This window comes from Schistocerca nitens, chromosome 12, assembly GCF_023898315.1.
Source record: "Schistocerca nitens isolate TAMUIC-IGC-003100 chromosome 12, iqSchNite1.1, whole genome shotgun sequence".
Lineage (NCBI taxonomy): Eukaryota > Metazoa > Arthropoda > Insecta > Orthoptera > Acrididae > Schistocerca > Schistocerca nitens.
In genome coordinates, this window is record NC_064625.1 from 101,233,531 (window position 1) to 101,260,585 (window position 27,055).

The 27,055-nt window shown below is 43.6% G+C and overlaps 1 protein-coding gene across 2 annotated transcripts in view; it reads left to right on the forward strand.

Annotated features, from left to right (window-relative positions):
• The window catches only part of LOC126215227 (plectin), a 233,579-nt gene that overhangs the window by 119,446 nt on the left and 87,078 nt on the right, over nucleotides 1-27,055 (forward strand). For both annotated transcript variants that reach the window (XM_049941893.1, XM_049941894.1), the window contains exon 8: nucleotides 16,199-17,022. In XM_049941893.1, coding sequence (XP_049797850.1) covers nucleotides 16,199-17,022 — 824 coding nt within the window. The remainder of the gene's footprint in view (nucleotides 1-16,198; nucleotides 17,023-27,055) is intronic.

Consider the following 27,055-nt stretch of genomic DNA (forward strand, 5'->3'; position numbering starts at 1 on the left):
ATGTAGGAGATACCACTGTTACCATAGTGCTATTAGACGTGCATCATACTTCACACAGTTTTTGAAGGTTTCCTTTTTTCATACAAGGTGGTAGGGCAGGACATTGCTCATATTCTAGGCATCTATGATGCTGTTATGGAAAGGGGTGTTGAAACATCATGATGCTTTCCTGATTGTATTTTGTGCTTTTTGGCTTATATTAGAAAGTTGCTGCATTTAAATTCTTTCTTTATTTATTTTATCTGATTGTACAGTCTTGACAATTTGGATTTGTAACATTCTTTTGTTCCAAACCACATTAGATCGATGAAAATCCAACAGAGTTCCTCTCATCCACTGTCATGTGACTGACTGCTATGGAAGTATACTGATCACAGCTGTCAGTCATGATTAGGTCAGTGATGAAATCGTGCCACCACCATATACCATGTCCACACTTCTTTATGATTTGTGCTACATCCTTTTAAAGTCTGCCACTCAAAATACAAAACATGGCTGTGCTTGATGGTGACTAGTCATAGTCATCAGTGTCACTGGAGTAGCAGTTTGCTTCTGAGCACTGTGAGAATGAGGGCTGTTATTATATGCCTCTCAATTAGTTGAGACTTTCAGGGAAGAAGTTTGCCTAGATCTCATAGGGGTTAAACTAACATACATGGCCTGCATATTAAGAATGTTTTATAATTTTTTGATTTTATTACTAGTACAGCTCACAGTAGTTCAAGTTTTTAAGTAGGAGAATTTCTACTCCTATGCATGAACCTGGCAATCCTTAACCACTGTGAAGAAATAAGTACCACGTTCCTCTATAAAAAATCCCCTCCCCCCTCCCACTGTGGCTTCTGACATCAATGTTAGCAAGTCTGTTAGAGAATAATTAGGCAGAATCAGATGTCAATAACAATATTTGAAATGTTGTCTCAATTCTTCATATACATTGTTGCTTTCTGTTATTAAAGTCTGTGAGAGTACTTGGACAGGAAGCTTTGGAGATCACAGTAGTAGTCTTTATGCTGCAGTAGATGTTTCTTAGAACTCTGACCGTAAGAGTTTGTTATTTTTGCACTTTCTGGTCCATTGATTCTCCTCCTTCATCTTCTTGCTGCAAATCTCTCAATATCATGAAATATTTTCTGAATCCATTGTAACTATTGTGCTTCACACTGAGCAGCTACTGAGTTATTAAGAAATATGTGGTCACTGTACATATCAAATTCAGGTTTACTGATGGTGCTAGGAAGTGTTATCGAGCTACATCTGGAATTACATCCCATTTGAGCAAAAGACGTTTAGTGGTCTTAATGTATTAGTAAATACCTTCTGTAGATATGTTAGACATAAACTGATTCTTTAGTAATCCATTATACATTACTACTGTAGATAAATCAGATACAATTGAATACTTTGTTAGTTAATTGGTGCATGGCTTTGAAGTAAATAAAGATTTATTACACATCAATGCGTTCATTATTAACACTTCCCTGAACGTACAAAACAATTTTCTAACAAGACTGATTAATTTGAAAAATTGTTTTGGCGTTTAGGTCCCGACCTGCATCCACATTTCCTTTCATCTTTCATCTTTATCATGAGCTCACTGGACAAGTAATTAGTCAACATTTCCTTACTAGCTAGCAACAAACTAGTAATGTGAGAGGGTGTTTGTGGCATAGGAATTTCTCCAACATCAAATTCTTTCTGGGGCTCACGAGAAGGTCTGAGACAGCAGTCATGACACTTGCCACTATTTCCACTGTCCTAGTTACAGGAAAGATCACACAACACATCAAGGACATTATTGACTTGTTACAGGATAGTTACTTGTGTGGAAATCCTGGAAGATCGGGACTTTTCAGGGAATTTGAATTTACTGGAAAAGTAATGGAATCTTGAAAGGCTCAGGGAATTCTGAGAGACTCAAGGGGAAACTGAAATGTTAGCTGACAGAATTCCGACTCTCTTTGTAATGAATCACACTGAGATTTGTTGCCTACCTCGGGCTGTTTGTTACGTTCCACCGGGTGCCAGGTTCCATGTTTCCCACTGCATGATTGTGTGTGAGAATTTGTCATGCGATTCTAAATTTTTCATTCACGCAAAAGAAAATGTGTTTCTTTTTAATTTTATAAAGAGTATAAGTACTGGTCCACTTATGAATGCACATACTTTTTAGACCAGCATTGAACATTCAAGCTTCAGCTCTTTTTCAGTAATTTCAGTGAAATGATATACTTTGCAGACTTACTCCCAGTGTCATGCTTAAGATCGACACAAACCAAGTTGTGAGCCTTCACCACTACAGATATTACATTTGAGTGACAACAGTTCAAAGTATCTCCCTGTGAGGATTTCTCACACACTTGAGGCTATTGCAAATGAGATGGCATGGCACAGAATGATAATGAATGATGGTACGATGGTACTGAAGGAATTTACAGGAGTGTCAGCAGCTTAACACAAAATTATTGGTAAAACAGATTTTTGATCCTATTTGAACTTAGAATAACTACTAAGAAGTGACATGGCAAGTCAAAAAAATTCATTTTGCAGCCATCAGAACTAGTTAAGTAAAACTTACCTTCATGTGCAACAGCAACTAGTTTAGGGAAAATCAGAATTTCAGTGTGGAAATTTAAGGAAAATCTTTTGATGAAACAAAGTTGCCACCCTGTGTTGGTTGGTACTACACTTTACAGATGTATCCAGCAGGGTCCGCTTCTGACTGTTAATGAATTACTTGACTCGTTATACATCCCGCATCTTTGCAGTGGAATTTATGATAAACAATCCCTGAATGAAATTAAACAATGGATAGACCATCTTCATGTTTTCATGGTGTAAAGACTGTTCTATAAAATTTTGGGCATGCAGCTGCATAAATTCAGCTTCGTCTTCTAATATTTCAGCTGAATACTGCCCAGCCATCTTCATAGTGAGCCAAGATCACTAGCGCTCCAGCACTTGCTTCATCCTTTTATACCCGAGGACCGAACCACTGGATTTGTGTAAAAGGACAGAGCAACTGCTGGAGCGTTACCTCAGCTCACTCTGAAGATGACTGGACAGTATTCAGCCAAAATATTAGAAGAAGAAGCTGAATTTATGCAGCTGAATGCCCAAAATTTTATGGAACAACGGAAAGACCACATTGGAATATCAAAAATTATGGAGAGGATGGATTGCTTCTCAACATAAAGTTGACATGTTGAGTTACAGACAGGCACAATGAAATGAACGTCATACATTAATCATTTGGCCACAGCCTTCATCAGAGAAGGGAAACATACATGCATGGCCGGCAGGAGTGGCCGAGCGGTTCTAGGTGCTACAGTCTGGAACCGCGCAACCGCTACGGTCGCAGGTTCGAATCCTGCCTTGGGCATGGATGTGTGTGATGTTAGGTTAGCTAGGTTTTAGTAGTTCGAAGTTCTAGGGGACTGGTGACCTCAGAAGTTAAGTCCCATGGGGATGTGTGTGTGTGTATTTTCCTTTTTTGATGTAACCTTTGGTCAAAAGCTTAATGTGTAACAATCTTTTGTTGTGCCTGTCTGTAACTCAATGTTTCATCTTTATGGTGAACACCTGAATGAATTAATTAATGAATTCATGTTCTGGTGTTGCGGTGTACTGTTTCCATTATCGGTGCACTGATTAAGCTGTAGAACTTTTGTGATCAGGTCTCGTATACTGAATTACTTACCGTCGTATACCTCCATAAAGCAGACTCATCGTGCAAAATTATTTTTTTGCTTTCCCCAGTTTATCCAACAGTGACTCTCCTTACCTCTGAGTGACTATTCAACCTGTTACCAAGCACAAATAGAAGTATTTGGCACTGGATAGATTTATTAATTGCATGAAAATGCAAAAGCAAGAAAATTTAGCATATTTCAGAATGAAGGGAGATGATGTTTGTGCAGTATTTTTGTATTAGTTAGGAAAAATTAAACAATGGAAAATCTGTGAAACAACTAAAATGTAGTGGAGAGGTTTCCACTCACTGTATAGAGTGGCAGATACACACACAGAAAATTATCTAGCAGTTTTTTTTCAATGTGTCTGCCTACCACTCAGTCCTTTCTCTATGTGGTGAGCAGAAATCTTGGTAGAATTCCTAGATTCTAAGAAAATCTTTTATTAAACTGTACCTGAGTTCACCTGGCTAGCTGCGCAGTCTAACATGCTGCCTTCCCGAGTGGGAAGGCTGCTAGTCCCTGGCACGAATCTGCTTGGCCAATTAGTGTTGAGGTCCAGTGTGCCAGCCAGCCTGTGGATGGTTTTTAAGGCAGTTTACCACCTGCCTCGGTGAATGCGGGCTGGTTCCCCTTATTCCACCTCAGTTACACTACGTCGGCGATTGCTGCACAGACACTGTCTCCACATACGCGCACACCGTAATTACTCTACCACGCAAACATTTAGGTTTACACTCGTCTGGTATGAGACTTTCCCAGGGGGGTGTCCTCTGGGGCCCGAACAGCACAATAACCCTGGGTTCGGTGTGGGGCGGCAGTAGTGTGGGACTGCTGTGGCCTGTTGTTGGGTTGTGAACCACTGAGGTCTATGGTGCGACGTAGCCTCTCCATCATTTGTAGGTCCCAGGTTTCATAAACAATACAATACACAAACTACCTGCCAATTTGCAGGTTGTCTTGTTGTAAGATAGATTGTCTTGTTGTAAGATACTCCATCACAATTTTGTTTCACATGTACATCCAGATAGTGCACCGCTCTTGATATTTTGTTGAGGAATAATGAGAACAAATTCACCAAACTTAACAACTTAAAATTGCCATGTAGTACGGTGTAATAGGTCTGAGTTTAGAAGATACGAGGGCTGTTCAATAAGTAATGCAACACATTTTTTTTCTCGGCCAATTTTGGTTGAAAAAACCGGAAATTTCTTGTGGAATATTTTCAAACATTCCCGCTTCGTCTCGTATAGTTTCATTGACTTCCGACAGGTGGCAGCGCTGTACGGAGCTGTTAAAATGGCGTCTGTAACGGATGTGCGTTGCAAACAACGGGCAGTGATCGAGTTTCTTTTGGCGGAAAACCAGGGCATCTCAGATATTCGTAGGCGCTTGCAGAATGTCTACGGTGATCTGGCAGTGGACAAAAGCACGGTGAGTCATTGGGCAAAGCGTGTGTCATCATCGCCGCAAGGTCAAGCTAGACTGTCTGATCTCCCGCGTGCGGGCCGGCCGTGCACAGCTGTGACTCCTGCAATGGCGGAGCGTGCGAACACAGACGTTCGAGATGATCGACGGATCACCATCAAACAACTCAGTGCTCAACTTGACATCTCTGTTGGTAGTGCTGTCACAATTGTTCACCAGTTGGGATATTCAAAGGTTTGTTCCTGCTGGGTCCCTCGTTGTCTAACCGAACACCATAAAGAGCAAAGAAGAACCATCTGTGCGGAACTGCTTGCTCATCATGAGGCTGAGGGTGACAATTTCTTGTCAAAGAGTGTTACGGGTGATGAAACATGGGTTCATCACTTCGAACCTGAAACAAAACGGCAATCAATGGAGTGGCGCCACACCCACTCCCCTACCAAGAAAAAGTTTAAAGCCATACCCTCAGCCGGTAAAGTCACGGTTACAGTCTTCTGAGACGCTGAAGGGGTTATTCTGTTCGATGTCCTTCCCCATGGTCAAATGATCAACTCTGAAGTGTATTGTGCTACTCTTCAGAAATTGAAGAAACGACTTCAGCGTGTTCGTAGGCACAAAAATCAGAACGAACTTCTCCTTCTTCATGACAACGCAAGACCTCACACAAGTCTTCGCACCCGAGAGGAGCTCACAAAACTTCAGTGGACTGTTCTTCCTCATGCACCCTACAGCCCCGATCTCGCACCGTCGGATTTCCATATGTTTGGCCCAATGAAGGACGCAATCCGTGGGAGGCACTACGCGGATGATGAAGAAGTTATTGATGCAGTACGATGTTGGCTCCGACATCGACCAGTGGAATGGTACCGTGCAGGCATACAGGACCTCATTTCAAGGTGGCGTAAGGCCGTAGCATTGAATGGAGATTATGTTGAAAAATAGTGTTGTGTAGCTAAAAGATTGGGGAATAACCTGGTGTATTTCAATGCTGAATAAAACAACCCCTGTTTCAGAAAAAAAATGTGTTGCATTACTTATTGAACTGCCCTCGTATAAGTGTCTAGGAATGATTTTCACATATGGCATATTATTCCACCCTACCTTAGAGCTTCTCAGTGAATTTTAAAATCCAGGGAATAGAAGCCTATTTGCATATGTGATACAACCCGAATATTTCTTATGGTATATCGAATAGCTGAATACATAAAAAGCAGGAGAACACACATATAAAGGTATTTGAATTTGTGAGCTTACAGAGCCAGTGTCTCCTTGTTCTGGCAGAAGAGCTGAAGGTGAAGGAAGAAGGGTGAAGGAAAAGAATCTCCAGTCATGGATAGCTTACCAGACAGGGCGATTTTCATTGTAATGATTTTTCATTGTTTTTTGTTGTTGTGATGTATTCAGTTTTTGAGATGGAACATCTTCCTTTTTAGTCATTATTCTTATTTCCATTATCAATGTCCCATTGTTTGATTTTTTTTATTGCAGGCTACTGACTCTGAATGACTGAAGTGAAAACTGCAGGTCACTTATGTGTGACCATATGATGCAGGCTGGTATTTGCCTCCATGTCAATTTTTGTTTTATGTTCATTAGGCCATGGTCCAAGGCCTATTTCTCTGTCTCGCGATATATCTTTCAGAAGCTGTAAAGATTCAGATAACAGTTTGGAACATAAACATGTAAGTACTTTGGCTTGCTGAGGTTGTTTAACTTTGAAACTGCTATCTGAGTCCGGAATGATATTTTCACTCTGCAGCGGAGTGTGCGCTGATATGAAACTTCCTGGCAGATTAAAACTGTGTGCCCGACCGAGACTCGAACTCGGGACCTTTGCCTTTCGCGGGCAAGTGCTCTACCATCTGAGCTACCGAGGCACGACTCACGCCCGGTCCTCACAGATACTGGCAGAAGTAAAGCTGTGAGGACCGGGCGTGAGTCGTGCTTCGGTAGCTCAGATGGTAGAGCACTTGCCCGCGAAAGGCAAAGGTCCCGAGTTCGAGTCTCGGTCGGGCACACAGTTTTAATCTGCCAGGAAGTTTCATTTTCTATCTGAGTGTTTATTGACTCTCAATCTACAGCATTGGAAAATGAAACATTAGGCAGGGGAATATGTCTTGGACCACAGCCTAATGCCCATAAAACAAAAATCACTGAGGATGTAATTTATGTGTGTTGTATCTCATAAACTATAAATCATGAGAGAGTAGACCATACACCAAATTAGAGATGAATGGTTAAAAATTTCATCATGGAACAAAAAGGCAGAAAAAGAAACATTTCCTATGACATCACAGCTCAACTGAAATGTTCACCAAAGTAAACAAGTAGTTTTGTTACCACATTTCATGAAAATTGTTACCACTAGTGAACTTGTGGACAGATCTTCAGGAGCAACATGTTATTTTGATGCATAAAGTGTATTCTCCAAAGTAACTTGTGATTCATGAACTGTGGCATATTGATTTTTGATTTAGTGTAGCAGCAAGAAATGTTTGGGTAAAAGGTTCAGGATTTTATAAGATGTCAAAGTCATGTGTCTATTCAAATGTATAACATGGGTTATGAGAACATCTTACATATGAGCAGAGAACCACATTCTGAAGCATTAGTACCACAAACATGAAGCCACTATGTAAGTGTGGCACTCAGTGAATTTGAGAGTTTAAGCAGTATAGATGCATTTTCCAGGAGCTCAAACATGAAATGGAAGTTGTCAAATCTGAATGAAAATACACTCAAAACTGCTTAATTGTATAGGGGAATTGCACTCATGCAATGGTGATTGCATGTTCTTCAGGTTGATGCTTTCAGACAACCAATTTGACATCATATAAAGTCTGTGAGCATTTATAATTTAAAAAAAGATTTGAAGCAACCCAAAAAAATTATTTCATAAACTGTACGACTGTTATATTGTTGCATTAAGATAAAGTAGGCGTTCGTTACATTGTCTGTGCACATTTTTTACCCCACTCAGACAAAGAAATTATCTTCACAGGTGGTCCTCATTAAGATGAGTGCAAATAGTAGAGCATGGTTGTTTCATGAATTGATGTAATCATTCATCCTCATTAAAGGTACCTTCCCCCCATTTTTTCCTCACTGCCAAGCTACAAACTGGTTTGATGCATCACGCCACAACATATTGTCCTGTGCCAACTTCTCAGAGTAGAGTTCACAGGGACTTTCTCAAATATTTGTTGTGCATATCCCAGTCCCTATCTTCACCTGTAGTTTTGCTATCTATATCTCCCTCTAGCACCACAGATATTATTCCCTGATGTCTTATTACAAGTCCTACCATGCAGTCCCTTCTTCTTGTCAGTGTTTTCCACACAGTCCTTTCCTCATCGGTTCTGTGGAGAACCTCCTCATATCTTATCTCACCAAGCCGCTTCATTTTCAACATCTTGTTTTAGCAACACGTCTCAGACTCTTTGATTCTCTTCTTTTCTGGGTTTCCCAATGTCCACGATATGCATTACTTTGACCAAAGGACCCATTTTTACATAAGCAAGATTTTCATTGTTAGTGTGTTGGGTCACAGCTGCCTGTTACTACAGGTTCACAGTGTTTGGAAGAGTGGGAAAGCATGCTGAGTCACTACCTTAATGATAATCACAACCTGATGATAGTGATTCTAGTAGCAATCTTCTTTCTGCTCATTGTGTCGTATTACAATAGCTTAAATTTAATTTTGCCATCATTTATACAAATAAACACCACTTTTGAAGGCCATCACCTCTGTAATGTGCTTTCATGAGTCGTTGTTACTTCCACATGAAATTTGTTAATCTGTACTAGGTGGGCAGTCTTAGGTTGATATGATCTGATGTCAGATGTAAACATTCCTCCTCAAGGTGCTCTGTAATGTGACAGTTTCTGCGCTCATTCTTACCCAAGACATCCCTGAACCAAGTGGCCTCTTTGTCGGCAACAAGCTATATATTTCATGCCTATTGCCCTCTGTTTACAAAGGCTGCCAACTTTACTGTTTTAATCAATGTTGTGTTACAAGCTTTATTTATCTTAGTTTTGTAATGACTGCCAATAATAAGTCTCACATTAGAATGTGAATATCTTTTTGATGTGGTTTTACAGAAGACTTTTGTTTCCATGTTTTATTTACACGATTGGACATGATTGAAACTAAGAGGGAAACCCACACGTGTGTTCATGTGTGTCAGCACTCAGCCACTGCCTTTGTGATTATCTTGAGGGCAGTGGTAACACAGATACATGCATTTCCTTCTTCGTTCCACTCATGTCCAATGATGTAAATGAAACATGGACACAAAAGTCTTCCCTGAAATGACATTAAAAAGATGTTTGTGTTAAGTAAACAACAACACCCAGGTGTTGCTGAAAGTATGTTGCAATCAAACTTTAAGAGCATCCAGGCAAATGAATATAAAATAAGTACATGTAGAGGATCAATGTACATCAGTTCTGTTTCACAAGATGAAGTAGCTAAAGCAATAAAAGGACCAAAAAATTCCAAATCGGCAGGTATTGATGGTATACCTGCAACAATGTTAAAGAAGAGTGCATCAAACCTAATTGAAGTACTCACACATTTATGCGACTGCTCACTTCAGGCAGGCACTTTCCCTGATGTGTTAAAAACATCAAAAGTTATTCCTGTATATAAAAAAGGGGATAAAGACAATGTAAATAACTACAGACCCATCACAATTTCCTCCTGCATCTCTAAAGTACTGGAAAAAGTTATGTATGAGAAACTTATGAAATTTTAAATAAAAACAGCATCCTATGTAATGAACAACATGGATTCAGAAATAAGAGGTCAACGACAACTGCTGTCTATGAGTGCATCAATTCCATCCTAAACCTGATGGACAAAAAACAGGAAACAATAGGAGTCTTTATTGACTTGTCAAAAGCTTTTGACATGGTGGACCATAAAATTCTGCTATCAAAGCTAGAAAGATATGGTATTCGAGGTCTGTCCAACAAGTGGATCAGTTCCTTTCTGACAAATCGTATGCGGGCAGTGTGCGTCAAGCACACAAATATTGAACTAAAAACTGTATCTAATCACTTATCTGACTATAAACAAATAAAATGTGGTGTACCCCAAGGATCCGTATTGGGAGCTCTTCTGTTTCTTCTGTACATAAATGATCTAAGCTTAAATATTGATGCACACAAATCAATCATATTTGCAGATGACACCACGATTCTACTAAAAGGAGACGATGATGAACAGTTACAGCAGACAGTAAACACGGTCACGAAACAACTTAGCAGCTAGGCACAGAGTAATCAGCTTGTAATAAACAGTAAGAAAACTGTTGCTCTAAAATTCCACAATGTTCCTAACAAGGACATGTTTATCCCATCAGTGTCTATCAATGACGAACCAGTTGGTAACAGTACTGAAACCAAATTCTTAGGACTTTGGCTGCAGAGTAACATCAGATGGAATAAGCATATTGAATGTCTCAATGCAGAACTGAGCAAAACATGTTATCTTCTTTGTTCATTAAAATCATGCTGTAGTGAGAAAACAGTATTGAATGCATATCATGCGTACTTTCATTCTCGTCTTAGATATGGGGTCACCTTCTGGGGAAACTCTAAAATAGCTAATAGCACTTTTAAACTACAAAAAAGGGCCATTAGAATCTTGTTTGGGTGCAAGCCTAGAGACTCTTGTAAACCCCTGTTTAAGACATCTGGTATTCCCCCATTACCGTGTGTATACATTATGGAAACCCTTTTGTTCTTTAAATTAAATGTAATAGGCAAGGACCAGAGACTGCAAAAAAACTGTGACATACATGAGCACTTTACCAGACAAAACAGAAACTTACATGTGACTCAAATCAGCACAGCACTGTGCCAAAAAGGTACTTTTCACATGGGAGTTAAGCTTTATAACAAACTTCCTGAAAACATAAAAGCTATCACTGAGGTCAATACATTTGGAAAATCTCTAAAGTCATATTTACAGCATCACTGCTTTTACTCCATTGAAGAATATTTAAATTTATGAAATGTGTTATATAAATACTTGTGTGTAAAGTGTATTATTGTAAGCTTAAATATGTATGCCTTGAAATTACTTTCAGCCTGTATATTTATAACTTGACTTGTCCAATGTCTTATGCATAAGCTGCTATGTAGACAACAGGACCAATAAAATACAATCTACAATCTACAAACACTTGCAACACAATCTTGGTTAAAACATGGATGTTGGCATAGAACAATACAGAAGAGAATACAGAGCTGGCAGATTTCTATAGTCTTATCCAGAACAAGTGTTTCAGAAATTTACTATAGTTTGATAGCAAGTCTGTAACTGCTGTTATTAATCTGTAGATCTATACTTCATAATTTGTAGGATAATGAGTAGCTGAGAGCATGTCAGGCTTCAATATATGAAGTACTGTTCGGAAAAATCTATGCAAATAGGCAGATCTTGATGAGATTCCAAAGTGGTGCATGACTGGCAACTTCTTTAAATGTTCAGATATTTTAAACTGTGTACTCCATAAAATGGAAAAAAAAAACATTGTATACTATGACTACCATATCAACGAGTCACAATTTGAATTGGCAAACTCATAAAATACCTGATTGAACAGTTTTAAAATATACAAAATAGAATTCTAGCAAATGATTTGGGCATGAATCCCTCGAACATTAATGTGACATAATTGAGAGGTCAGCTTGCACACAAAATCCTGCACCGACAACACTTTCACAATTATGGACAGCTGTAGAGGCAGCATGCCTCAATATTTCTTCCAACGACTTGTTGAGTCCAGGCCGTGTCATGTTGCTGCACTACGCTAGGCAAAAGGAGATCCGACATGATATTAGGTGGTGTCTCGTGGCTTTTGTTACCTCACTGTATTTCAGACAGAAGAAACAGGGCAATGAGCGGAAAGATGTGGAAGTGTTGTGGTAATCAGGTAAGTACTGTCCGTAGACTGCAATAAGGGGGAAATGATTTTCTGCATAGATATTTCTGCCAAAGTTTACTTAATGTCCAAGTGTAGCTCAAAACTTACTATGGAATACGTTGTGCGAAAACACTCGTAAGTGTCTGAAAAACTATCAAAAATTTACCTTTTGTCACCTGAATGTACAATGAAATGATGTAATGATTATTTTTAAATAATGTTCTGTTGCCAAAGACACCTAAGAAGCACAAATGTAATTTACAATTTGTAATATACATATACAGGGTGTTTCAAAAATGACCGGTATATTTGCAACGGCAATAAAAACTAAACGAGCAGTGATAGAAATACACCGTTTGTTGCAATATGCTTGGGACAACAGTACATTTTCAGGCAGACAAACTTTCGAAATTACGGTAGTTACAATTTTCAACAACAGATGGCGCTGCGGTCTGGGAAACTCTATAGTACGATATTTTCCACATATCCACCATGCGTAGCAATAATATGGCGTAGTCTCTGAATGAAATTACCCGAAACCTTTGACAACGTGTCTGGCAGAATGGCTCCACATGCAGATGAGATGTACTGCTTCAGCTGTTCAATTGTTTCTGGATTCTGGCGGTACACCTGGTCTTTCAAGTGTCCCCACAGAAAGAAGTCACAGGGGTTCATGTCTGGCGAATAGGGAGGCCAATCCACGCCGCCTCCTGTATGTTTCGGATAGCCCAAAGCAATCACACGATCATCGAAATATTCATTCAGGAAATTAAAGACTTCGGCCGTGCGATGTGGCCGGGCACCATCTTGCATAAACCACGAGGTGTTCGCAGTGTCGTCTAAGGCAGTTTGTACCGCCACAAATTCACGAAGAATGTCCAGATAGCGTGATGCAGTAATCGTTTCGGATCTGAAAAATGGGCCAATAATTCCTTTGGAAGAAATGGCGGCCCAGACCAGTACTTTTTGAGGATGCAGGGACGATGGGACTGCAACATGGGGCTTTTCGGTTCCCCATATGCGCCAGTTCTGTTATCTAGGTAAAAATAAGCTTCGTCAGTAAACCAAATGCTGCCCACATGCATATCGCCGTCATCAATCCTGTGCACTATATCGTTAGCGAATGTCTCTCGTGCAGCAATGGTAGCGGCGCTGAGGGGTTGCCGCGTTTGAATTTTGTATGGATAGAGGTGTAAACTCTGGCGCACGAGACGATACGTGGTCGTTGGCGTCATTTGGACCGCAGCTGCAACACGGCGAACGGAAACCCGAGGCCGCTGTTGGATCACCTGCTGCACTAGCTGCGCGTTGCCCTCTGTGGTTGCCGTACGCGGTTGCCCTACCTTTCCGGCACGTCCATCCGTCACGTTCCCAGTCTGTTGAAATTTTTCAAACAGATCCTTTATTGTATCGCTTTTCGGTCCTTTGGTTACATTAAACCTCCGTTGAAAACTTCGTCTTGTTGCAACAACACTGTGTTCTAGGCGGTGGAATTCCAACACCAGAAAAATCCTCTGTTCTAAGGAATAAACCATGTTGTCTACAGCACACTTGCACGTTGTGAACAGCACACGCTTACAGCAGAAAGACGACGTACAGAATGGCGCACCCACAGACTGCGTTGTCTTCTATATCTTTCACATCACTTGCAGCGCCATCTGTTGTTGAAAATTGTAACTACTGTAACTGCGAAAGTTTGTCCGCCTGAAAATGTACTGTTGTCCCAAGCGTATTGCAACAAACGGTGTATTTCTATCGCTGCTCGTTTAGTTTTTATTGCCGTTTCAAATATACCGGTCATTTTTGAAACACCCTGTATATGTATGGCATATAGTATAAATTTTATGTCGCAGTCGTAAATGTTTGAAAATGCACCAAGTATAGTGACACACACAAACCGTGATAAAGTCAATGAAAGATTATGGAAAAATGACCTAAACAATGCAAATATTAGAATCTAGAACTGGATTTACCTGGTGCACACAGTCTCACAAAAAGAAGAGTCCAGAGGTTGGTTAATAGGTGTGCTTAAATGTACGAATTGCAAAGATTTTTTTATGTAGCTGAATTTGTAATATCTTCTACACTAGTATGTCAAAGATGAACGCCCTAACGTCAATTAAATGCATTCACAATAGAGAAAATTGTGGAGCACCGACAAAGCACATCTTCCACACGGGGCAAATAACAATGATATATTAGTAATAATATGTGGCCACAACATGTTATTTCACCTCAAGGCACATGATTAGGATAAGAAAGCAGTGTAATTTTATTTTCATTTAATGATTTGTGGCATAGAAACCATACTACATACACTGATCAGACAAAACATTATTACCATCGACTTACTACTGATGTAGGCCCATCCAGGTGACAGCAGCATCACCCGGTGAGAAATGACTGCTAGTCAGACACACACATGGTGCTGCCCGTGTATATAGTGAGGCAGGGGTGCAGTCTATCTGAGTTTGACCGAGATCAGATTTTGGTGGCTCGGAGGCTCAGAACAAGCATTTTGGAAACAGCCAGACTTGTCGAGAGTTCCAGAAGTGCTGCGGTGAGTGTCTTCAAGACCTGGCGAAACCAAGACGAAACCACAAAAAAATGGTTTGAATGGCTCTGAGCACTATTGGACTTAACATCTGAGGTTATAAGTCCCCTAGAACTTAGAACTACTTAAACCTAACTAACCTAAGGACATCACACATATCCATGCCTGAGGCAGGATTCGAACCTGCGACCATAGCAGCAGTGCAGTTCTGGACTGATGCGCCTAGAACCACTCGGCCACACCCGCCATTGGTGAAACCATGCCCAGACATTGTGGGGTTGGGTTGCCACCCCTCATTACAGATGTTGGACATTGTAGGCTGGGGTGACTGCTAAAATAGAACAGGCGGTGAACTGTCACTAAAATAGAACACACAGTGAACTGTGGCAGAAGTAATGTCAGACTTTAATGCTGGGCAGAGTACAAGTGTGTCTGAACATGAAGTGCACGGAATACCCATAATGGTGGGACTCTGCAGCTGTCAGTCCATGCATGTGCCAATGTTAACTCCACAACTTCGGCAACTATGACTGAAATGGGCATGTGACCATTGGCACTGGACATTGGCGCAGTGGCAAATCATGATCTGATGAATCCTGATACTTTCTTTATCATGCCAATTGGAGGGCACGAACCCGTAGTCTTCCAGCGGAACACCTCCTTGACACCTGTACTGCGGGATAGCAAAAACTGCATTATGCTCTGGGGAACATTCATGTGGGCATCAATGGGTCTAGCGGATCTTGTGCAAGGCCCCATGACAGCCAAAGAGTATCGTACACTGGTTGCAGACCACGTACACCCGTCCATGACGATTGTTTCCCAGTGGCATTGGCATTTTTCAACAAGATAATGCGCCATGTCATAATACCAGCAGTGTTATGGAGTGGTTCGAGCAACATGGAGGAGAATTCCAATTGAAGTGCTGCCTCCCAACTCGCCAGATATGAAGCCAATCACTGATTGAACTTGGTGTCAGACCTCATGGTCCCCCTCCCTGAAATTTACGGGAATTACGTTACTCGTATGTGCAGATGTGATGTGAACTCCCTCCAGCAACCTACCCAAAGTCTCATTGCTTCCATGATAACACGTGTTGCAACTGTTGTATGTGCCAAAGGTGGTCATACCGGCTATTAGGTAGGTGGTGTTCACAATGTTCTGACTGATCAGTGTTTACCTTTACATGTTTGTGACAAACTAAGCTGTTCTATTACTCTGTGGAAACTTAATTACCTCTTTGAGAACCATTTCAATAAGCATCTGTGGAATGAACAACGAATTTTAGTACATTAGTTTTTGTGTAAATTTCTATTTTTTATGATTTTATGAGATCATCTCCAACTATGGATACTGTATCTCTACACTTTGTGTCTATGGAATGAATGACATATGTAATCTAACTTAGTATCAATCTAAAGACCATGCTGTTGTTATAGTCTCTTAATTACTAGATACACTATATAAAATATCTTTAAGTAATTACATTTACTCCAAAAGAATCATTCTGTCTGTGAAAAAGATGCCTCTGATTCACTTCTCTGTATATTTTCTCAGCTTATTAATGTTGCTAACCGATTACACAGGTGGAGGGCCAGCTGAAACGTGACCGCAAGGAGGCCACTGGAATCTCCAGGCTGGAGGAGCAGCTGGAGAGAGAGAAGAGTGCACGGCAGGAACTGGAGAGAAAGTTGGCAGCTATGTCGCAAGAGGTCAGTCAGGACAAGGCAGCTGAAAACTGCAGGTTTGAGGAGCAACTGGAGAAAGAGAGGAATGCACGGCTGGACCTGGAGAGAAAGTTGGCAGCTGTGTCACAAGAGGAAAGTCAGAGCAAGGCTGCCGAAAAATCCAGGCTTGAGGAGCAGCTGGAAGCAGAGAAGGGTGCACGACTGGAACTGCAGAGAAAGTTGGCAACTTTATCACAAGAGAATCAGGACAAGGCAGCTGGAATCTCCGGGCTTGAAGAGCAACTGGAGAAAGAGAAGAGCGTACGACTCGAGCTAGAAAAGCAGCTGACAGCAGTGTCCCAAGAAGTGAAGCAGGTCGAGGTGTCCGGAATCTCCAGGCTCGAAGAGCAGCTGGAGGAAGAGAAGAGAACACGTCTCGAGCTGGAACGACAATTGGAGGCGGCTCGTCAGGAGGTGAAGCAGGCGGAGGCAGCAGCCGCGCCCAGGCTGAACGACAGACTGGAGAAGGAGAGAGCCAAACGTCCAGAGCTGGAGAGACGACAGGCAGCCGAGGGAGTGGAAGACGTCTCCAAACTGAAGGAACAACTGGAGAAGGAGAGGAGCACACGTCTGGAGCTGGAACGGCAGCTAGCGGCTGTTCGCCAGGAGGCCAGGAGGGAGGAAGCGGCACTGCTCAGGGACCTGGACCGCTTGCGTGACGAGCTGGACACCGAGAGGGACAGGTGAGTCCGAGACTGCCAGTGCTGCTGGCGTATGGGATGTATCCGCTAAATTAATGGACAGGCCAGACAAACGTGTGGTTCTTGAAGAGGGGCAGCAGCCTTTTCACTAGTTGCAGGGGCAACAGTCTGGATGACTGACTGATCTGGCCTTGTAACACTGACCAAAACGGCCTTTCTGTGCTGGTACTGCGAACAGCTGAAAGCAAGGGGAAACTACAGCCGTAACTTTTCCCGAGGGCATGCAGCTTTACTACATGGTCAAATGGTGATGGCGTCCTCTTGGGTAAAATATTCCCGAGGTAAAATAGTCCCCCATTTGGATCTCCGGGCGGGGACTACTCAGGAGGACATTATTATCAGGACAAAGAATACACTAAGCAGATTCAGAAGGATGTAGGTTGCAGTAGGTACTGGGATATGAAGAAGCTTGCACAGGATATAGTAGCATGGAGGGCTGCATCAAACTAGTCTCTGGACTGAAGACCACAACAACAACAACCTGTAAATCAGGTTTTCATTCAGTGTAAGCACGTCAGACGAAAAAGTGTTCACCCCCCCCCCCCAGGAGACACCACCAAGCTAAAACTATGTAACACCACTTCTAGTCTTCATAATAACCTCACTGCTGCGAGAAGATAGTCTTCAAGTTTCTTCAGCTTCAGCTGAAGCCACTCATTATTGGTTAATTCCCGTACAGCTGCCAAACTGTCTGTATGTTGATTTCTACATTGTAGATTCTGTTCCCAATAACGCCAGACTCCTACATCTACATCTACATCTACATCCATACTCCGCAAGCCACTTGACGGTGTGTGGTGGAGGGTACTTTGAGTACCTCTATCGGTTCTCCCTTCTATCCCAGTCTCATATTGTTCGTGGAAAGAAAGATTGTCGGTATCTCTCTGTGTGGGCTCTAATCTCACTGATTTTATTCTCATGGTCTCTTCGCGAGATATACGTAGGAGGGAGCAATGTACTGCTTGCCTCCTCGGTGAAGGTATGTTCTCGCAACAAAAGCCTGTATCGAGCTACTGAGCGTCTCTCTTGCAGAGTCTTCCACTGGAGTTTATCTATCGTCTCCGTAACGCTTTCGCAATTACTAAATGATCCTGCAACGAAGCGCGCTGCTCTCCGTTGGATCTTCTCTATCTCTTCTATCAACCCTATCTGGTACGGATCCCACACTGGTGAGCAATATTCGAGCAGTGGGCGAACAAGTGTACTGTAACCTACTTCCTTTGTTTTCGGACTGCATTTCCTTAGGATTCTTCCAATGAATCTCATTCTAGCATCCGCTTTACCGATGATTAATTGTATATGGTCATTCCATTTTAAATCACTCCTAATGCCTACTCCCAGATAACTTGTGGAATTAACTGCTTCCAGTTGCTGACCTGCTATATTGTAGCTAAATGATGAAGGATCTTTCGTTCTATGTATTCGCAACACTTTACACTTGCCTACATTGAGATTCATTTACCATTCCCTGCACCATGCGTAAATTCGTTGCAGATCCTCCTGCATTTCAGTACAATTTTCCATTGTCACAACCTCTCGATATACTACAGCATCATCCGCAAAAATCCCCAGTGAACTTCCGATGTCATCCACAAGGTCATTTATGTATATTGTGGATAGCAACGGTCCCACGACACTCCCCTGCAGCACACCTGAAGTCACTCTTACTTCGGAAGACTTCTCTCCATTGAGAATGACATGCTGCGTTGTGTTATCTAGGATCTCTTCAATCTAATCTCACAATTGGTCTGATAGTCCATATGCTCTTACTTTGCTCATTAAACGACGGTGCGGAAGTCAAGAAAGACGACATCTACCTGGGAACCCGTGTCTATGGCCCTCTTAGTCTTGTGGACGAATAACGCGAGCCTGTTTTTGAGCTTTCGTCAAATTTTGAGATATTCATCTTGCTGGTCCTGCAAGGTGTTGTTGACGTTCATTTGTCGTGTTTGCGAGTTAAATTTGGGTTTTTAAACTCGCGTCTTCCGTAAAACAGAATAGTGTCCAACACTTAAGGACAAAAGTAACTTAATCTTACATAGAAGGAATTTCTACAGCATAGCACAGAAGGCAACTGCAAGCAATACTATGAAACAAACAGAAATTACACTTTTAGTCTAAGACAATAATTACACTGAAGTCACCGAGATTCATGATGGTTCCCTGAACATTACGAAAGGTGGGACATGGTTCTTAATAGGGTGCGTGATCACCATGCTCTGCAACTTGTTACCATGCCGGCCACGAGGTTGGTCACGTGTTCTTGTGGTAGAGCGTTTCGTTCTTCAAAAAATGGCTCTGAGCACTATGGGACTTAACATCTGAGGTCATCAGTCCCCTAGAACTTAGAACTACTTAAACCTAACTAACCTAAGGACATCACACACATCCATACCCGAGGCAGGATTCGAACCTGCGACCGTAGCGGTCACGCGGTTCCATACTGAAGCGCCTAGAACCGCTCGTTTTCGTTCTTCCACCAGGGCTGTTGACAAATGTTAGATGGTTATTGGCGCACGTGGGTGTGCTGCTGTATGTCTCACCAGTGCACACCACGCGTGCCGATGGGATTTGAGTCGGAGGAATGGACAGGTCAGTCCATTCGCCGCCTAATATCCTTTCGTTTCAACAGCTTCTTCAACTGCGCAGTTCGATGCGGTCGCGCTTTGTCACTGATAAAAAGTGCAGTCACGGCCAACTGCACCACTGAAAGGGCGCCTCCCCACACCGTAACGCGTGGACCACCAAAACGATCACGTTCGCCAAAGCTGGTGTGTGCATTTCGTCTCCGCACCATCTGTCACATGTGAGAAAACACTTGTGTGTCAAAATATTGTGAAAAGAAGTTAAAAAGATGTGGAAGATAGTGTATACAAGGTGGTCCATTGATTGTGACTGGGCCAAATATCTCACGAAATAAGCGTAAAACGAAAAAAGTACAAAGAACGTAACTTGTCTAGCTTGAAGGGGGAAACCAGATGGCGCTATGGTTGGCCCGCTAGATGGCGCTGCCATAGTTCAAACGAATATCACTGCGTAATTTTTTTAATAGGAACCCCATTTTTTTTTATTACATATTCGTGTAGTACGTAAAGAAATATGAATGTTTTAGTTGGACCACTTTTTTCGCTTTGTGATAGATGGCGCTGTAACAGTTACAGACAGATGGCTCACAATTTTAGACGAACAGTTGGTAACAGGTAGGTTTTTTGCATTAAAATAGAGAACGTCGGTACGTTTGAACATTTTATTTCGGTTGTTCCAATGTTCCTCTGTGAACTTATCATTTCTGAGAACGCATGCTGTTACAGCGTGATTACCTGTAAATACCACACTAATAAAATAAATGCTCAAAATGATGTCCGTCAACCTCAATGCATTTGGCAATACGTGTAACGACATTCCTCTCAACAGCGAGTAGTTCGCCTTTCGTAATGTTCGCACAAGCATTGACAATGCGCTGACGCATGTTGTTAGGCGTTGACGGTGGATCACGATAGCAAATATCCTTCAACTTTCCCCACGGAAAGAAATCCGGGGACGTCAGATCCGGTGAACGTGCGGGCCAAGGTATAGTGCTTCGACGACCAATCCACCTGCCATGAAATATGCTATTCAATACCGCTTCAACCGCACGCGAGCTATGCGCCGGACATCCATCATGTTGGAAGAAAATCACCATTCTGTCATGCAGTGAAACATCTTGTAGTAACATCGATAGAACATTACGTAGGAAATAAGCATACATTGCACCATTTAGATTGCCATCGATAAAATGGGGGCCAATTATCTTTCCTCCCATAATGCTGCACCGTACATTAACCCGCCAAGATCGCTTATGTTCCACTTGTCGCAGCCATCGTGGATTTTCCGTTGCCCAATAGTGCATATTATGCCGGTTTACGTCACCGCTGTTGGTGAACGACGCTTCGTCGCTAAATAGAACGCGCGCAAAAAATCTGTCATCGTCCCGTAATTTCTACATTCGTACATTCCTAGTGTCCCAAGTGTGTGGACATATAAGATGCGAATGTGGGTCTCGCGGGAGGCGTGCGTTAGATAGTCCCTGCAGTCGCAGTACCCTCTCTGCCCTCGGTGGCTCAGATGGGTAGAGCGTCTGCCATGTAAGCAGGAGATCCCGGGTTCGTCCCGGTGAGGGTACACATTTTCACCTGTCCCCGTTGATATATATCAACGCCCGTCAGCAGCTGAAGGTATTAATACACTCCTGGAAATGGAAAAAAGAACACATTGACACCGGTGTGTCAGACCCACCATACTTGCTCCGGACACTGCGAGAGGGCTGTACAAGCAATGATCACACGCACGGCACAGCGGACACACCAGGAACCGCGGTGTTGGCCGTCGAATGGCGCTAGCTGCGCAGCATTTGTGCACCGCCGCCGTCAGTGTCAGCCAGTTTGCCGTGGCATACGGAGCTCCATCGCAGTCTTTAACACTGGTAGCATGCCGCGACAGCGTGGACATGAACCGTATGTGCAGTTGACGGACTTTGAGCGAGGGCGTATAGTGGGCATGCGGGAGGCCGTGTGGACGTACCGCCGAATTGCTCAACACGTGGGGCGTGAGGTCTCCACAGTACATCGATGTTGTCGCCAGTGGTCGGCGGAAGGTGCACGTGCCCGTCGATCTGGGACCGGACCGCAGCGACGCACGGATGCACGTCTCCGTGAAGCTGGGCTACGGTCCCGCACACCGATAGGCCGTCTTCCGCTCACGCCCCAACATCGTGCAGCCCGCCTCCAGTGGTGTCACGACAGGCGTGAATGGAGGGACGAATGGAGACGTGTCGTCTTCAGCGATGAGAGTCGCTTCTGCCTCGGTGCCAATGATGGTCGTATGCGTGTTTGGCGCCGTGCAGGTGAGCGCCACAATCAGGACTGCATACGACCGAGGCACACAGGGCCAACACCCGGCATCACGGTGTGGGGAGCGATCTCCTACACTGGCCGTACACCACTGGTGATCGTCGAGGGGACACTGAATAGTGCACGGTACATCCAAACCGTCATCGAACCCATCGTTCTACCATTCCTAGACCGGCAAGGGAACTTGCTGTTCCAACAGGACAATGCACGTCCGCATGTATCCCGTGCCACCCAACGTGCTCTAGAAGGTGTAAGTCAACTACCCTGGCCAGCAAGATCTCCGGATCTGTCCCCCATTGAGCATGTTTGGGACTGGATGAAGCGTCGTCTCACGCGGTCTGCACGTCCAGCACGAACGCTGGTCCAACTGAGGCGCCAGGTGGAAATGGCATGGCAAGCCGTTCCACAGGACTACATCCAGCATCTCTACGATCGTCTCCATGGGAGAATAGCAGCCTGCATTGCTGCGAAAGGTGGATATACACTGTACTAGTGCCGACATTGTGCATGCTCTGTTGCCTGTGTCTATGTGCCTGTGGTTCTGTCAGTGTGATCATGTGATGTATCTGACCCCAGGAATGTGTCAATAAAGTTTCCCCTTCCTGGGACAATGAATTCACGGTGTTCTTATTTCAATTTCCAGGAGTGTATTTCGTTGTTTGGGAGATAGGAGTGCTATTTTAATAACAATGTCGACAGAAACGAGCAACAAACACATGGCAGAAGAGGTGTGTAAAGGCCTACACACTCAGACATCCCTGCCAGGCTTCAATAACCCACCACAGTTTTGTTGGATCCCGGTGGAGAAGGAACGGCCGAACTGAAGAGAGCGCATTGTGCTGACTTTCAGTTAGGGATGAGAGATGTTGGCGAATCATCAATGCTGATTTCAGTTTGCTGTAGTGTCGTTCGTGTTTTAATGTTTTTTTACCAGTCGTGCTAGCGCATACATAGGGCGTGAGCGGCGTCATGTGTTGAGTGACTGCTGAGAAGGACACGGAGGTGGCTCGTCCTCGTTTGAGACAGCGTTATCATCACGTGACAGAGTTTGAAAGGGACCTTGTTGTCGTTCTTCATTTGGCCATCAGACTGATTCGTGAAATATCCACATTTGTGGACTATTAAGATATTCCAATGTGACAGTCAATGGTGCCCCGTATGGTAGTTTGTAGAGATGGGAGGGGGGGGGGGGGGTGCTGATTTGGGGATATGGAGTACTTTTAATATTTTGATCCAGGGTCGTTCAATAAGTAATGCTCCAAATTTTTAAAGCCATTAATATACAGAGCGCCGGCCGGAGTGGCCGTGCGGTTCTAGGCGCTACAGTCTGGAACCGAGCGACCGCTACGGTCGCAGGTTCGAATCCTGCCTCGGGCATGGATGTGTGTGATGTCCTTAGGTTAGTTAGGTTTAATTAGTTCTAAGTTCTAGGCGGCTGATGACCTCAGAAGTTAAGTCGCATAGTGCTCAGAGACATTTGAACCAATATACAGAGACAAATGTCCTTGTTGGTGCTTCGGTGCTTCAAATTTGATGTTTGTTCTGTGTCCCGGTGAAGTTTGGAACCGGTCTGGCAGATGGCAGAGCCGTAGTACAATGTCAAAATGGCGTCTAAATACGACTCACGTTACAAGCAGCGTGCTGTTACTGAATTCTTTTGTGCAGAAAAAGAAACCGAGAACACCCATAAACGTCTATGTGCAATGAATGGCAATGCTGCAGTTGATAGGAGTACAGTTGGGCGATGGTGTAAAGAAAGTTACAGCCTCACGAAATGCAGAAACAGAGCTCGGAACGTCCTGTCACAGCCACTGCTCCAGACATGCTGAATGGTGCGGATGCCATTATTCGTGCCGACCGGCGCATCACAACACGACAATTGGCTGTACAGATGTCGGTCAGCATTGGAAGTGCGTCTGCAATGACAGGGACTCTCGGATATTCAAAGAGGTGCTCACCATGGGTTCCACGAATGCTCACAGCGGAAAAAAAATGGTTCAAAATGGTTGAAATGGCTCTGAGCACTATGGGACTCAACTGCTGAGGTCATTAGTCCCCTAGAACTTAGAACTAGTTAAACCTAACTAACGTAAGGACATCACAAACATCCATGCCCGAGGCAGGATTCGAACCTGCGTCCGTAGCGTTCTTGCGGTTCCAGACTGCAGCGCCTTTAACCGCACGGCCACTTCGGCCGGCGGTTCAAATGGTTCTGAGCACTATGGGACTTAACTTCTGAGGTCATCAGTCCCCTAGAACTTAGAACTACTTAAACCTAACTAACCTAAGGACATCACACACATCCATGCCCGAGGCAGGATTCGAACCTGCGACCGAAGTGGTCGCGCGGTTCCAGACTGAAGCGCCTAGAACCGTTCGTCCACACCGGCCGGCACTACTCTTAAGGTATGCATTTTAGACCTCATGTTTAGTAGACTTTTTCTTGTTTTGGTCCATACTGCCACCTCTGAAAGTTTGTCGGGGGTGCCCTAGTTCAATATTTTTGAGTGATCACACAGACTGCGTGGCCCGCCAAGAATTCCTATTCTCTGCCAACCACACCACCTCAGAGTAGGGCTCGTACCGTGCGTTCTCAATTATTTGTTGGATGTATTCGAATATCTGTCTTCCGCTACAGTTTTTACATTCTACAACTTCATCTAGTTCCACGGGAGTTATTCTTCGATGCCTTAATGCACGCCCTGTCGTCCTGTCTGTCCTTCCTGCCAGTGTTTTCCATATGTTCCTTTCGTCTACGATTCTGCAGGGTACCTTCCCACTCCCTGTCGTATCAATTCACCTGATTTTTAACATCATCTTAACAATTTATGAAGAGCAAATAAAATCTTTTCTTTATTCTATATCATACTACACTGAAGAGACAAAGAAACTGGTACAGCTTACTAATATCGTGTAGGGATCCACCTCCCCCTCCCCCCCCCCCTACCGGCCGCTGTGACCGAGCGGTTCTAGGCGCTTCAGTCGGGAGCCGCGCTGCTGCTACGGTCGCAGTTTCGAATCCTGCCTCAGACATTGATGTGTGTGATGTCCTTAGGTTGGTTAGGTTTAAGTAGTTCTAAGTCTAGGGGACTGATGACCTCAGATGTTAAGTCCCATAGTGCTTAGACCCATTTGAACCATTTTTGACCCCCCCTCCCCCGAGCTCGCAGTGCTGCAACATGACGTGGCATGTACTCGACTAATCCCTTAAGTAGTGCCGGAGAGAACTGACAACTGACACCATGTGTCCTGCAGGACTGACCATAAATCCTTAAGAGTACGAGGGGGTGGTGATCCCTTCTCAACAGCACGTTGCAAGGCATTCCAAATATGGCCAGTAATGTTCATGTTTTGGAAGTGTTTAAACTCAGAAAAGTGTTCCTGGAGTCATTCTGTAGCAATTCTGGACGTGTGGACCCATTGTCCTGCTGGAATTGCCGAAGTCCGTCGGATGCATGTGATCAGACTGGATGCTTAAGTACGTGTCACCTGTCAGAGTCGTAAATAGACGTCTCAGGTGTCCCATATCACTCCAACTGCACACTCCCCACACCATCGCATAGCCTCCGCTAGCTTGAACTGTCTCCCGCTGACATGCAGGATCCATGGATTCATGCGGTTGTCTCCATACCTGTACACGTCCATCCACTCGATACAATTTGAAATGAGTCTCGTCCGACCTGGGAACATGTTTACAGTCATCAACAGTTCATTTTTGTCGATGTTGATGCGCACATGGGAGCCGTAAAGCTTTGTGTCGTGCAGTCATCAAGGGTACATGAGTGGGCCTTCGGCTCCGAAAGCCCACAACGATGTATTTTTGTTGAATGGTTCGCACGCCGCACACTTATTGATGGCCCAGCATTGAAATGTGCAGCAATTTGCGGAAGGTTTTGCCCTTATGTCACGCTGAACGAGTCTCTCCGATCATAGTTGGTCCCTTGCAGGATCTTTTTCCGGTCACACCGATGTCGGATATTTAATGTTTTACCGGATTCCTGATATTCGCGGTACACTCGTGGAATGGTCGTCCTGGAAAATCCCCACTTCATAGCTACCTCGGAGATGCTGTCTCCCATCGCTTGTGCGCCGACTATAGCACAAATTTCAAACTGACTCAAATCTTTATAACCCGCCATTGTAGCAGCAGTTACCGATCTAACAACTGCCTGGACGCTTCTCTTATACTGGGTGGTCCATTGATAGTGACCGGTCCAAATATCTCACAAAATAAGCATCAAACGAAAAAACTACAAAGAACGAAACTCGTCTAGCTTGAAGGGGGAAACCAGATGGCGCTATGGTTGGCCCGTTAGATGGTGCTGCCATAGGTCAAACGGATATCAACTGCGTTTTCTTAAATAGGAACCCCCATTTTTTATTACATATTCGTTTAGTACGTAAATAAATATGAAATTCTTAGTAGGACCACTTTTTTGCTTTGTGATAGATGGCGCTGTAATAGTCACAAACGTATAAGTACGTGGTATCACGTAACATTCCGTCAGTGCGGACGGTATTTGCTTCGTGATACATTACCCGTGTTAAAATGGACCGTTTACCAATTGCGGAAAAGATCGATACCGTGTTGATGTATGGCTATTGTGATCAAAATGCCCAACGGGCGTGTGCTTTGTGTGCTGCTCGGTATCCTGGACGACATCATCCAAGTGTCCGGACCGTTTGCCGGATAGTTACGTTATTAAAGGAAACAGGAAGTGCTCTGCCACATGCGAAACGTCAACCACGACCTGCAACAAATGATGATGCCCAAGTAGGTGTTTTAGCTGCTGTCGCAGCTAATCCGCACATCAGTAGTAGACAAATTGCGTGAGAATCGGGAATCTCAAAAACGTCGGTGTTGAGAATGCTATATCAACATCGATTGCACCCGTACCATATTTCTGTGCACCAGGAATTGCATGGCGATGACTCTGAACGTCGTGTACAGTTCTGCCACTGGGCACAAGAGAAATTACGGGACGATGACAGATTTTTTGCACACATTCTATTTAGCGACGAAGCGTCATTCACCAACAGCGGTAACGTAAACCGGCATAATATGCACTATTGGGCAACGGAAAATCCACGATGGCTGCGACAAGTGGAACATCAGCGACCTTGGC